The following is a 15,404-nucleotide window of genomic DNA, read 5'->3' as shown; positions in this document are numbered from 1 at the left end:
AAAAGAAAAAGAAAACTTTTTTTAAAAAAGGGTAAAAAGGTTACCTGTTGAGGAAGAAGGAAAGAGGGAAATATATAAAAGCTAGATTCCCTGATAATACCTCATTCTATAGTTTGACTTTGGAATCATGTAAACATAAAATGAAAGGTTTTTTTTGTTTGTTTGTTTGTTTTTTAAAAAAAGGAATCGCTTTAAAAAAAATGAAACTATATTAAGCTGGGGCAAAACACACAGAGAATTATTTCACATGAATTTTAAAATCTGGTAAGTTGTGGGACATACCCTAAATGACAGAAAGAAATGCAGACATAATTTCTTTCAGTAATCAGACTGTTGGTATTCTTATTATAAAACTGCCATATCTGTACTAAGGGACAAAGCTTAAATGAATAACTATGAGAGTATGGCATGAAAGAAGGCAGAAACAAATGTCAGATAAGAAAAAAAAACTATACTCCTGGACTTCCATTGAAAATATCAGTATAAGCTCAAGTATTACCTCTTTTAAAAAATACATATTTTCTCAGACTTGCCACTTAAAAAGCCCAGAAACAAGAATCAACCCAGTATCCATGAATACTCATAAGGCCCAAATTGTGGTCTCTAAATACCACTGGGCTCATTCAAGTCTGACTCAAGAAGTGTAAAGATGAGCCTGAAACATTTCATCATAACAGAGAGAGGGCATGTTAGAAGGATGGAGCAGTTAACCTGAAGAGGGGTTCCCAATGGCCAAAGGCTGGACAATTTCAATCAATAACAACTTATATGAACTGAACTACATCAAATGTTTAAATCATGGGTTCAAAATAGTATGCCAGTAGAGCACACGTGTGTGCGTGTGTGTGTGTATACACACATACTTGAAAATAAAAAATAAAATACAAAAAATGAAAACAAAAAAAGCCTGGGTCACCTTTATTAGACATAACAGAACAAACATTATTTTGAAAATTGGTCGATAAAGGCAAAGAATCAGGTAATTATCTTACTTTTCCTATACAAAATGTACTGCATGGTAACAAATGGTTGAAACGCGGAAGTTTTACTTTTCAGAAGCATTACATGTGGTAAGTGAAGAATGGCAGAATAGCACCACTTTGCAACACAAACAAAATACTGGATCTAAGCTATCATGTCAATGGCTAGTAATACCACAAAAAGTTCTAACACTGTATACCTTTTGATGAAATTAGACAATACCAACTATGAAATATTCTTGTTCCCTCCTCCCCAAAATCAAATATGAAAATCGTCACGCCTATAGACTGAACTCTCAAGTTTATAGAAAATAGAGAGGGCAGAGAATATATTAAATGGATGACACCCTAAAGATGCAAGCATTAAAATCCAGACTATGAGAAACTTAACAGGACCATCAACCTGGATTTTTCAATGAATAAACCACAGAAAAAAAATTTTTTTTTAAAAAAGAGGAAAACAGATTAAGAAACCTAGTGACATATTAACCAACTGCAATGCAGAGCCTTATTCTGATCCTAACAAAGAACTCAGACAAAAGATATGAGAGAATCAGAAATTTCAACAAGGACTATATTCTTTTTTATAGAACACAATCATAATACCATTACCCCACCTAAAACAAGTAACAGTAATTCCTTTATACCATTATCAATGCCTTTATCTTTTATAGATACATGTATGATGACATGTATGAAATGACATAACGCCTGAGATTTGCTTGAAAATAATCATAGTTGTGGAAGGAAGGAAGACTACAGACGAAACAAGATTGGGCAGGAGCTGACCATTGTTCAAGATGACTGCAGGTATAAGACATTTTGACAAAGATTCTCTCCTTGACCAAACTCTATATTGCCTAGGCTAGTCTCAAACTCCTGACCTCAAGCAATCCTCCTGTCCCGGCCTCCCAAAAGCTACTTTTAACTGTCTTCTCAACTTGGCCCTAATGTTTGGACTTTTGTATTTGTCCCTGTATAGTCCAATTTTAGCAAGAATCTTGCTTATGTCGGTTTAGCCAGGATCCTCCCTTACTCATGATGTGTCCTTTCAGTAATTTTCATCCACTGCCCTCTTCCTTGGTTATAAATTACCACTTTTCCTTGTTGTATTTGGAGTTGGGACCAATCTTTCTCCCTTACTGCAAAACTCCACTGCAGTAGTTTCTATGCTTATTGCAACAGTCCCCCTGAATAAAGTCTGCCTTAGCATCTTTCAACAAGTGTCATGAATAATTTTCTCTAACCATTCATTCTACTCATAATATTTAGCTGAAGCACAAATTATTAGCTGTATTAATAATCAGGTTCATTTTAGAATTTGTGTATATAAATCCTCCTTAGATTAACATAGGCCATTTACCATTCTAGCAGCTTCATCCAAGTCATCACAAGCAAGTATTTTAAGTCCACTGTCTGCTATCAGTGCCTTAGCATCATCGACCCGTGTACCTGTAAATGATTTATGCAGATATAAATGTTTTAAATACACACATAAAAGCATTTGAAATTTTTGCCAAAACATAGTACAAGAATGAAATCTCAAAAGAGGAGACTTCCATCATTTAGCATAAATGCTTCTAAATCAAAGAAAATACTGTAAAAGCCCTGGTAATTCAGGCAAATCAGAATTCAAGACAAATCACAACAAATAAAAAGTGTATCAAATTATACCAAACAAAACTATATACATTTTTGCCCCAATGTTAAAATTTTTTTAAAACTATAGTAGTTAAATTTCACATTAGGTAACACTTTCAAAGACACAGCTATTTTAAAACTACGTTTTAATAAACTGAACTCCATGGAAATGTGAACTTTTAAGGAATTAGGAACAATTGCAAGATACCTTTCACACTCACCTTGTAACCGTACCACAACAGGGATTCTAATTTCCAAATCTTTTACTGCCATGACTATACCCTGTGCAATCACATCACAGCGCATAATTCCTCCAAAAATGTTGACCAGAATAGCCAGTACCTATGAATAAAGTGTTCTGATAGATTAAAATTTAAAAGAAAATTAAATTCTTTTCCCAAAAAAAATACGAGTATATGTGCTTTATAATAAACATTAAGTTGACAGAAAGATTTTCGGACCAAACCACCATACCCTCCTCTAGCTCTCTTTATTGAAGTCTGTGTAGTCCACTGCTCACCAGGACTTATTTCCACCTCCTTGAGTAATTTCAACACCTGGTTCACATTTCCTTCTCTACAATGTATCATATGAGTAAGAGAATCTAATTCCATTTACTTTCTCCTGTTGAACTTGGCCATTCACCAACAGGACTACCCCCAGATCATATTATAAGACAGTCTCATGAGCAAGATCTCCAATTTAGTGTTTGTCACCTATCATTTCTTCATCTATCCCTGTAGGAAAAGAGTGTGTTGCATGGCAAGAGTAACACCATCTTGAAGCGAAACTGCCATAATGACCAATATTTGACTCCTGCAGAGCAAGGCCTTCTGCAGCAAGTTCAAGAAACACTGCCTGTGGCATAGATAACCCTTATAAAGAAACAATGCCTGTAGCATAAATGACCCCTCATAAAGATGTTTACCTAACTTCCCCAATGGTCACAAGTTTGACAAGAGGGTCTGAGACATGACCAGCTACACAGGTGTTACCAAAAAAAAAAAAAAAAAAAAAAAAAGCTCACTACATGAAGGATACTTTCTGGAGGGCAAGTGTGGGGATCCACCATCTCACAGCTGCCCAAGCCATAGCTTCTGTTTTTAAGTCCCTAGATAAATTTAGTTTCTTTCCGAGAACTGGATTTGTCAGCCTCTCAGACTCCTTGGCCTTTGGGGGTAGGTGTGCATAAACTGCTCAATGCAAAATAATCCCTGTCAATGTAATCAACTTTTCACACAAACTAGGCCCTAAGATTCACCCAACTTCTGTATGGCCCTCTTCTGGCTACATTTCACATCCAAATCTCAGGGCCTGTTTGGGTCAGTATTCTTTCACCATCACAATGACAGTTCTGAATCAGTGTTCTCCTATCCTTTCCAAATAATCTTCCTTTTTTAAAAAAAAGAGGGTTTAGTTCACTCGGCTACACCAGAGCTTCTCAAACAGTGAGACTGAAATGGGCTGCAGAGGGCCGGGCAAGGTGGCTCATGCCTGTAATCCCCCCAGCGCTTTGGGAGGCTGAGGCAGGTGGATCACCTGAGGTCAGGAGTTTGAGACCAGCTTGACCAACATGGCGAAACCCTGCCTCTACTAAAAACATAAATTAGCTGGGCGTGGTGGCACATGCCTACAATCCCAGCTACTCGAGAGGCTGAGGCAGGAGACTCACTTGAACCCAGGAGGCAGAGGTTGTAGTGAGCCGAGATCCCACTACTGCACTCCAGCCTGGGCAACAAAGAGAGAAATTCTGCCTCAAAAAATAAATAAATAAAAATAAAAATAAATAAATAAACAAAATAAAAAACAAAGAACAAAAAAAATGGGTTCTAGATACACCAAAATATTGTTCCCTTCAATTCCTGGGGCAGCTAGGAACGTTCTGGGGCAGCAGGAGCCTCAGGGCCAGTGGACTCTGACTACTAGCAATCTCCATCTACCTCCAAAGCCCCACTGAAATATCTTCTGTGAATGCCATGCCATGAAAACAGTTGAGACACACTGAGCTATACTACACATTGTTTACCTTACCACTATTATTCCCAGACCTTCAAGAAATGAAGCTCTGGAATTCATAATAGACTAGAACTCACAGTAGCCTTTGGCATCTCTCATCTCTCTCCCTCTCACCTCATTCTGGGGTGTTTGATAGGCATCATCAAACACTCCAGTGTTAAAGTTCTTGGATCTTGACTCTACCACGCCACTTTTACCTGTAGTCCATTTAAAGTAACTACTACCATGAATAAATCCTAAACTAGACCAGAATGAGTACCCTCTAGAATATCAAATGTATAAATCTCATTCTCTGCTCAACCTCCTCCCCTTTCACTTTAGTGCCTTTTACCTCTAATTCTATCAAACCCAATCTTTTCCTCTTAAAAGCCTCTAGTCCCTCAATCCCTCTGTAATCTTCTTGTCTAACAGCTCTCAATGGATCTGACTTCCTCCACCATACAGCCTGGAACATATGACAGAGCAATTCAATGACACTGCCACCTGCCTGCTCACTTCTACCATACCTATTCCTCTGCCATGCTACTTCAAACAATGCATCTCTGGATGATTCCAGCCATAGTTTATTCAAGGAAAAGTAAAAACTCGAAACAAAACTGGTAACACTAGCATAACCTGAAGAGCAATAAAGTAATGATTCAACAGCAATCCTCAACTTAGTAGTCTGCGTTATATCTTTTAACTCTTCATAAGCCTCCCACCCCACTCAAGCTCTCTAACTTTTAGCATACAACCTTCCTTTCTAGTAGCAACTCAGGAAAGGAGTAACCACCTTTCCAAAGCTAACCTGTAAGAGATCATTATCTCCATCTACTTACTATATTGTATTTCTTCAGGTCATCATGCCTCTAGCTACATTCACTCTCTTTATTTTCAAACCTCTTCTCTTCCTCCAACTACAAACAGCTCATCTTTTTGATCTTCTCAACAAGCAAGAAAACATACACCACAAAACTCTTCTCAGACCTACTGCCTTCAGCTGATACTACAACACCCCTTCCATGCCTTTGTTTAAAAAGAAAAAAATCCTCAAAGGTAATCTCTCCTGGATGTCTCTACTCCCTCAATTCCTCATCGAATCAATTCATTATAATCTGGCCTATGCCCGCATCTGTTCGACTATTCTTACTAAGGTTCCCACTCACCTCTTTCAGTCCTTACTCTGTCTGAATGCTCCCCACAAGCATTTGACATTGTCTCCCAATGCCTTGCTTCTCAAAACTCTTCACTTTGGCCCTTCGAAGTCACCACTCTCTCCTGATCTGCTCCTATCTCTGTCATTTGTTCTCTGTTTTTCATTTGGGTTTTCCTTCTCTATTCAACCCTTCAACAAGAATGGAGCGGCCAGGTTCCATTCTTGGTTCCTCATCTCACTTGCATGGATCACCTCGCCAACTCCTGAGACTTCCAACTTTTCTCCACTATAGGAAATACAGTATCTTTTCAACTGTCTACTAGATATAGTCACCACAATCCAAACTTGATATTCATTCTGAAATACCTATTCCTTTACTCTGCCTCTGACAGTATGAAATGCAATACCACCCAATGATTCTCCCCAGCCCAAAGTCCTAATGTTAACTTAAACAACCCTTCTATGAGGCTCTCAGAAAAGAAAAGAAAAAAATGAATTAAAGGAACTCATCTCAGGAATGCCTCTAAGTTAGGTTCGTTTGTTTCTTTGCTTTATTCTTACTGATACTGTCTTTGTCAGGGATCTCTTCCATGACAAGAGAATTCATAACAAATGAATTCTCTTCCAAATTGATCTCTTCTGTCAGTGTCTCCCTACTCTTCATTTCACTCTCTACTAATCTTCTAAAATTTTCTTTAAAATAAAAAACAAAAGGCAGGGGATAGATTTATGTATTTGTGTATGTGGTGGGGTAGGGAGTTAAAATCCAAAATCCTTAACTATAGATATAGGGATCTTCACAAATGTGGCTGCAATCTGCTAACATCATATCTTATCATTTATCCCAATAATGCCATATTCTTTACACATAAGCATCTTACCACCCATGAACATAATGGCCCTCTCTGGATTCCATGTCTTTATATATTTTCTTCCTTATGCCCTCATTTAATTTTCAAGACTGCACAAAGTAACATCCATTCAGTGAAGGCCACCCTGATTCTCCCAGTTCTTGCCTCTGTCTTCTGTCCTTCCACAGTGCTACTGTCAATCACCCCAGTAAAACTGTAAGTAACTTAAGAGAAGTGCCCATGTATTCCCAAGTCCAAGCACAGTGATCATCACAAAATATATGGCCACTTCAATGCTATCCACATTGACACAGTGGGTTCCCGTTCTGTTTCCAACTCTGATGCCCATCACGTCAGTCCCCTACACTGTAACTCTTCATATACTTTTCTCCATTTTTGCACCTGGGCCCTAAAAGCCATGCTTAGAAAAATAAGCAACTAGAATTCTAATTCACCTTAGTAAGTACTCAACAGTTAGATAATTAGCTTGTCTTTAATACTATGCTTCTCAAGTCAAAAGAAGCTACAGAAATATAGTTCCCATAAAATGTTTACATTTTTTGAGTAATTACTAAACAAGGGAAATAACACACATTTTACAACTCATTTTAGTTTAATCCTTTTTGTAAAATTAATTAATATGGAAAATAAGTCTGTAGACTCAAAGGGAAAGGCAGTGAAATAAATTTATATTTTAAACAATTCTACCATCTAACACCACATATAAAAATATACATTGTCAGCAGCATCACCAATAATAAATATTGATTAATGACCTACATATGTATTGGGCATTTTACCAGACACTAGGAGAAGTAACAATGAGTAAGATATGATCCCTATCAATGAAGAATTCTCAGTCTACATCCAGCAGTACTGGGCATTTTACCAGACACTAGGAGAAGCAACAATTAATAAGATATGATGCCTATCAATGAAGAATTCTCGGCCTAAATCCAGTAAGACTAGTTCCATAGAGATTATTATCTTTTTTGAAAGCCTTACAAAATCTACATTGGCCGCACAATAGATACATTCCTTAACAAATATCTAGTGATTAATAATAGATATGTCTATTGAATTATGATACTTAACACCCCTTGTAGTTTGATAATCATTAATAAATACACAGCTCTAAATTACGGCACATTTATGACAGATTAAACAAACATTAAAATGAATGTTTTAGAAGAGTATCTTGGTGAATTGCCCAAAAAATTCAAGATATGGCAAAAAAGGACTTAAAATATATATATTAAAAGACATATGTATGAATTCTAAGGTATAAAAAATACACGTTTTTTCAATGTATTTATTTTATATAGTTATATAATATAAAAATACATCAAGCCCTGCCCTTACCTTTTTATCTGAAGTGATAAGCTTAAACGCTTCTGTTACTTGATGGACTGTAGCACCACCACCAACATCAAGGAAGTTGGCTGGAGTCCCTCCATGAAGTTTTATTATATCCATTGTGGCCATAGCCAAACCAGCACCATTTACTATATGGGGGAAATGATTTGTATAAGCAACAAACAGAGAGAACATAAATTAAACTTAGTAAATCCAAATTAAAGTTAGTGAATTCAACTATAACATAAAAACATATGGTACCTAGGCAGCCTATATTTCCATCAAGGCCAATGTAGTTGAGATGTGCCTTAGCAGCATCTTTGTCTCTTTCATCTTCCTGGGTCCAGTCTTGTAGATCAAAGATTTTCTTTTGGCGATAGGCTGAATTAGAGTCAAAATTGATCTTTGCATCCATACACAATACTTTGAAGGGGAAAAAAAGAAAATGACCTTAATTTCAAGGCAGATACAATAGATACAATAAAGTATCAAATAGTCTTTCATTTAGGGAAAAAATACATTTTAATTTTGCTATTTACTGAAAGTATTTCAATTTATGTTCACCATGAATTCAAACAGTTCCTTAAAAAAAGAGTTTCTGGGAATTAAAAGTGCCCCATCAAAGTTATTGGATCTATATCCATGCTATGCACTAAAGAAAAAGAAAATCTCAAAAATATTTTAAATTATTTTAAAATTGTCAAAAGTTATCCTTATTTCCATCTAACCCTATCACTTTGGCCCCATGTCCCATACCTTCTCATCTACTCAAAAATATTGTTCCAGCAATTCCATCTCTCCTACATTATAAATCTGCCTCCCCCTTACCTTTCTATTGACTAAATCTTGCCGACTTGCTAAAACAGTTTTATTTCCTCAGCTTAATAAAATGAAAAAAGATTATTTTAACTCCCATCTCCCCCTTACTCTTAACTACACAGCAAAACTTCTTGAAGATTTGTCTAGTTAAAAGCAGGGTCTCAGAACAAAGATCTCTGGGGGAAAAAGAAATAGAGGGGTTAGTAAACTACAGCCAGATTTGGCCTGTGCCTGTTTTTATCTTTACTTTTATTTTTTGACACCCAGGCTAGGCTGTAGAGGTGTCCTCTTGGCTTGCTGCAACCTCCACCTCCCAGATTCAAGCAATTCTCATGCTTCAGCCTTCCGAGTGACTGGAAATACAGGTGCGCACCACAATGCCCAGCTAATTTTTGTATTTTTAGTAGAGAAAGGGTTTTGCCATGTTGGCCAGGCTGGTCTCAAACTCCTGACCTCAAGTAATCTGCCTGCCTCAGCCTCCCAAAATGCTGGGATTAAAAATGTGAGCCACTGAGCCCAGTCTTTGTCTGTTTTCAAAAGGCCTGTAAGCTAAGAATGGGTTTTACACTTTTAAAGGATTATGAAGACAAAAGGGAAAAGAAAGAAGAACAAGAAGAAAAACAGCAGCACCCAAGACTATATGTGGTCCGTAAAGCCTAAAATATTTATTAAGTGCCAATCCCCATGTTTAAACTTCTTGTAACAAATTTTTTCCTGCCATTCTCTCTTACCTACTCTAATTAGGCATTTACCTCTAGCACTCTACCAAAATAGCACTTATAAAGGTCACCTCTCTGACTTCATCTTTAGTACTCTACCCGTTCCTCACTCCAATCTAACTATAACATTCTCCTTGCAATTCCTGAAAAGATAAAGGGTTGAAAGAAGTGATCAATTTCAGCAGCTGCCCAACACAGGAGACAATGTTTGGAGCCCAAGTAAGTTAAGTAACAATAACAAAAATCAATATTCTTTCAGAGGAAGATAACAGAATTCACTCTTTATACTGAATTTTATACTTTGGGAATTTTATCTCCCAAAATGTATAGAAAACAATTCAAAATTACCAGATCTGTAATGAAACAGGGAAATGTAACCACTAGTAAAGAGAAAAAACAGTCAACTGAAATTAAACCCAAGGTAACCCAGATTAGGAATAAAGAGGAGACTATCATTAACTTTTTAAAACATTTTTAAGGATTTAAGAGAAAATATGGTCATAATAAATGAACACACAGGTAATCTCAGCAGAAAATAAAACTATAAAAGGGAACAAAATGGAAAATCTAGAACTAAAAAGTGTGATATCTGAAATGAAAAATTCACTGGATGAACTTAACAGCAGACTGGTTATGAGTCAGTGAACCTGAAGACAAAGAGAAATTATCCAATCTGTAGAAGAAAAAAGAAAAGAAACTGCACCTCAGTGACCTCTTGGACAATATCAAGAAACTGGAAGAAAAGGAGAATGGGTCAGGAAAAAAGTGATGAAAGAAAAATATATCAAGCCAAGATTCTATATCCAGTGAAAATATACCTCGAAAGAAAGACAAAGACATTTTCAGACTAATGGCAACAAAATTCATCACTAGCAGAACTGTGCTAAGAGAAACGCTACAGAAAGTTCTTCAGGTTCAAGGGATATAATAGGTGGAAACTTGAATCTAAAGTAGTGAATGTCAACAAGGGGCAGTTTTGTCCCACTGGGGACATCAGGAAATGTCTGGGGGCATTTTTGGCTGTCACAAATGGAGGTTGCTACTGGCATCGAATGCTACTGGGTAAACATCCTGAAAAACATCCTATCAAGCACAGGACAGCCTCCCATAACAAAAAAATCAACCTACCCTAAAATGTCAATAGTGCCAATATTGGTAAATCTTGATCTATGGGTAGGAAAGAACAACAAAAATATATGAGCAAATTTAAATCAACCCAATAGTCCCATAGATTGTTCTTCTGGATAAACAGTGAAATTGACCTTTCCGGTCTTAAAGTTTGAAATTTGTATTTGTTTTATCTGAGTTCCTTCTTCAGGAAGGGACCTTCAGGCCTCTCAAAAAAAAAAATCTATCAAACAACTGAAATTCATCAGATCACCACATCCAGACAATGAGACTCTGGACCCCTCATTCATCATGATTGCTTCCTTGACCCTCCCTAGTTCCTTTTTTTTTTTTTTTTTTTACATTTTTTCCCTGCTGTATAAACACCTAGTTTTAGCCAGTCAGGGAGATGGATTTGAGACTGACCTCCCATCTCCTCAGTTGCAACACCTGATTAAAGCCCTCTTCCTTGGCAATGCTTGTCGTCTTAGTAATTGGCTTTCTGTGTGGCGAGCAAACCCCTGGTGTTTCTGTAACGGATTTTGGTTCGTTGACCAGGAACATGTTGCTTGTGACTCAGCTGATACGGGCCAGGAGTCTCAGAAGCCCTCCCAAGCAGCTGCCCACCCAATTTTGGCTGAAGGTATCAGTTTCTCTCTGGCCCCATCACAGCTGGCCCCAACCACCTTCCTTGCCTCATTACAACTGTCTTTGAAACCTAACATCAGCATCCATATAAGTGAGTGTCCTTTGTGGGTCCAGATAGCAGGATTTGCTCCTCTCAATTTGGGAAAGTTTTAAAAGAATTTTCATTTGTAGGTTGAACAAGACCAAATGACTGAGAGAGGGAAGCAACCTTTCAGTATGAACATTCTTGGGGGCTTTTTTGTAATTGTGGGTTGTGTCCAGGCAAGTGAATATCTTTTGTGGGTACCAGGCAGTGGGATCAGCTCCTCTAAATTTGGGAAATTCCTAATAAATTTTTGTTTGCAGTTGACCAAGCCCAACTGACAGAGAGAGGAAGCACCACAAGTGTTTCAGTGTGGATATTCTTGGAGCTTGTTTGTTGCTGTAGCAGTTGGATTGTGTTTGGGTGATTGTGTGTGTTTTATATAGTCATAAGAAATTAGAATTTGGTAAAATGATACACTTTCGCAACACTGTTTGGTCCCAGCATTGTTTGGAATCTGGAATTTGCTGTTGAATGAAAAAGTGGGATGGAGTTACATATATCCAGGCTTTGGTGCTACTATCCTATGCAGGGTTGGGCCTGGTTAGTATGTGATACTCTCCTTTGATGATGTTTGGCCACAGTGTTCTGGGGAGGTTTGGCCTTTAAAAAAAATCAAATTGCCATAAAAACTGCTTTACTCATAAAGTTTTGGTTCACAGCTTTCAGTGGATTACCTATCGGGTAAACAAAGTATAACCATGTAAAACCACTGAGTTTGTACTGCTATCTCATGGCTAGAGTTCCAAGGTAAACACTGTTGGATTTTCATTTGTGTGTGTGTGTATACATGTCTAAATGTGTTTATTTGTATGTACACTTATTGTTATATGTTGTATCTACCAAATTGGTTTATAAGTAAGAGTGCCCATAAATTAATAAGTCCAAGCAATTTTTAAGTTCATATGACTTAAGTAAACCTTTACTAAACAAGCTAGCTTTAAAATTGTTGGTAAAATGAAAATAGAAATGTCTTCAGAATTGTCAGCATACATTATTGCCTAGATTTGACATCTGTCTCTGGGAGATATTTTGAGGTGTCAGGGTTTGGCATATAAGGTTATAAAACTATAAATCCAGCCAAAACAAAGATCTGTTCCAGGTCAAATGGACGTGGCAACTAAATTGAATGTGTGATAAAAGATATTACTAGGACACCTGGCTACTTCTGAATATGAATTACGGATTAGATAATATTTTCTCAGTATTAAATTTCTTGGTTTTAATAAATGTAATCAGGTTATATAAGAGAATGTTCTTGTTTTTAGAGACTAGGAGAACAGTATTTCCATCTTACTCTCAGTTGTTCCAAATATATATATATATTTATACACATGCATGTGCATGCAGACAGAAAGAGCAGACAGAGAATAAAATAGGGTAAAATGTAAACAAATGGCAATGTTGAGTAAAGGGAATTTGGGTGTTCCTTATACTATTTATTTCTCTATCAAAATTAAAGATTAAGGGGGAAAAAAGGCCACACGGTACCATATTCATAGTGAGGAATGATTTAGTTCAGCAAAACATCACCCACTAAATTAAATTAATGCTGCTGAATAGAAAAAAAATCGACAATTCTTATCCTTTTTACTTTCTATATAAATTGCACAAGGATCCACTCTTGGATGGTTCTTGGAGAGCTTTTAGTTAATCCTTAGATAACTACATTTAAGTTATATAGGCTGGTGCAAAAGTAATTGACTTTTTTAAAATGGCAAAAACGGCAATTACTTTTGCACTAACCTAAATATTGATAAACTGACCACTTTTGAGTATTCCTCACAATGAACACTACATTCCTTGTAGTTGTCCAGTTTGAAATATTTTCTCATTTCCATTATTAATTCTTCATTAATTCATAAATTATTTGAAAGTATTTTCTTTAAATTAAAAGAAAATAGGCTGGGTGTGATGGCTCATGCCTGTAATGCCAGCATATTGGGAGGCTGAGGTGGGAGGACTGCTTCAGCCCAGGAGTTGGAGACAAGCCCAGGAAACATAGTGGGAGCCTGTCTCTACAAAAAATTTTTTTTAAAAATTAGCCAGGCATGGACCTGTAGTCCCAGCTACTCAAGAGGCTAAAGAGGGAGGTTCGCTTGAGCCCAGAAGGTTAAGGCTGCAGTGATCTGTGATTGTGTCATTGTACTCTAGCCTGGGCAACAGAGCAAGACTGTGTTTCAAAAAATTAAAAAATACAATATTTTATATCAATTTCCAATGTTATTGCTTTGTGTTTAAAGACCATTATCTATGTTATGAATTCTTGGATGTTTGTTGATACTTTTTGATTTGTGACTCAATATTTCAGTTTTTAAAATCTGTATTTGGATTTTAAAAAGTGTTTTTCTAAATGTTGGGTAATGGATTATATACATGCCCATTAAATTAAAAAAAATGGCGGGGACATGAGGAACACCTAGTGAAGGCAGCAGTCCTTGCGAGCCCTCTGGAGTACACTCTAGAGATCAAGGCCTGCTGAGGAAGCAGCTGAGGGCAATTCTCCAATGGAAAAATAGCGTGAAATCCCTAGGAAAGAGATTTCTTAGGCATAAGCTCTGTAACAGGCAGTAGAAGCAGCCACTGACAATACACACTCACAAGCAAGTGTGGGTAGAATATCAGCAGAACCCATACTCAGTTCACACTGAGGTACCAAAATCATGGTGCTCAACAGGGGAGATCACATACTGGTAGTTCTCCCCTCTGGAAATCACAAATGCATACTATCAAAATTAATTTTTGCTTGGAGATTTCTCCTGAGTTTAAGTCCACAGGGAAATAATCAGGATAACTAGTATTCTGGTGAGACTAGGATCTGTTTACTCTCTTTCACTCAGATATCACTGAGTTTCTCCCACAACCTTTGATAAAACTAAGGCCAAGGTTCTGGGAGCATAATAATGCTTCGAATAATTGTTCCCGATGAATGGCTAGGGTTTTGGGGTGTTTTTCTCCCCCAAACATTGGTAATTGAGGAGTCAAACCTCTGATAAACTTATAGGCACATAAGAGACTTAAAATTCTAACAATAATAACTTCTGAGACCATGAAGAAACTCAACCCATTCCCATGCAAAATAGTCCAAATTGCCATGGCTGAAAGAATCCCATTCCACCCAGAATTTGTAATTCCTCTAGCTAATATTCAAACAATAAATTAGAGAGAATATTAATTTCTTTAAACTTCTGACTCAAAGAAGAGAATCTGACTTGGGACTTCTGTTCTCAAAGTTCTTTGGAACTCATCACATTCGGACTTTAAATTCCAAGTGTGTCTTTATGCAGTTTACTATTAAGAGTTTTTTAAGAGTACCTTAATGCCACAGTTTAATCTGACTACAGAACTTTGGCTTTACTAGAAGGCTTTAAAAAAGAAAATAAAGTTCTCACTGCAGAACCTTTACTTTAGCTTCACTAAAACTAGAATAAGATACTCTAAAAAATGAAAAGTAAAGCTAAAGTAAAATCTTAATTGATTAAAGACTTAAAAGTAAAAAAATGAAATAATTAAAAAATAGAACATCTCTGACTAAACCCCCCCCCCCCAAAACATTGAACACATTGAGGATGAATATTTACTGATCTTAAGATGGAGAAAAAAAAATCTCTCAGCATAAAAGTAATGGAAGTTGGCTGGGCGCAGTGGCTCACACCTGTAATCCCAGCACTTTGGGAGGCTGAGGCAGGCACATCAACTGAGGTCAGGAGTTCAAAATCAGCCTGGCCAACATGGTGAAACCCCATCTCTACTAAAAATACAAAAAAAATTGACCAGGCACAGTGGCTCACACCTATAATCCCAGCACTCTGGGAGGCCAAGGTGGGCAGATCACAAGGTCAAAGATCGAGACCATCCTGGCCAAATGTGAAACCTCGTCTCTACTAAAAATACAAAAATTAACTGAGCATGGTGACGCGTGCCTGTAGTCCGAGCTACTCAGGAGGCTGAGGAAGGAGAATCGCATGAACCTGGGAGGTGGAGGTTGCAGTGAGGCAAGATCGCACCACTGCATTCCAGCCTGGCAAAGGAGTGAGGCTCCATCTCAAA

General features: G+C 37.2%; 1 protein-coding gene across 2 annotated transcripts in view; it reads right to left on the bottom strand.

Moving 5' to 3' along the window:
- Positions 1 to 15,404, bottom strand: part of SUCLA2 (succinate-CoA ligase ADP-forming subunit beta) — a 50,909-nt gene that overhangs the window by 9,250 nt on the left and 26,255 nt on the right. For both annotated transcript variants that reach the window (XM_017535962.2, XM_037741113.1), the window contains exons 7-10: positions 8,241 to 8,402; positions 7,986 to 8,128; positions 2,843 to 2,963; positions 2,344 to 2,432 (exon numbers count right to left, since the gene is read on the bottom strand). In XM_017535962.2, the coding sequence (XP_017391451.1) occupies positions 2,344 to 2,432; positions 2,843 to 2,963; positions 7,986 to 8,128; positions 8,241 to 8,402 (515 nt within the window). The remainder of the gene's footprint in view (positions 1 to 2,343; positions 2,433 to 2,842; positions 2,964 to 7,985; positions 8,129 to 8,240; positions 8,403 to 15,404) is intronic.

The sequence above is a fragment of the Cebus imitator genome, unplaced genomic scaffold (genome assembly GCF_001604975.1).
Source record: "Cebus imitator isolate Cc_AM_T3 unplaced genomic scaffold, Cebus_imitator-1.0 Scaffold94, whole genome shotgun sequence".
Taxonomy (NCBI): Eukaryota; Metazoa; Chordata; class Mammalia; order Primates; family Cebidae; genus Cebus; species Cebus imitator.
The sequence above is the reverse complement of the archived record's forward strand: the minus strand, read 5'-3'. Positions and strand labels throughout refer to the sequence as shown.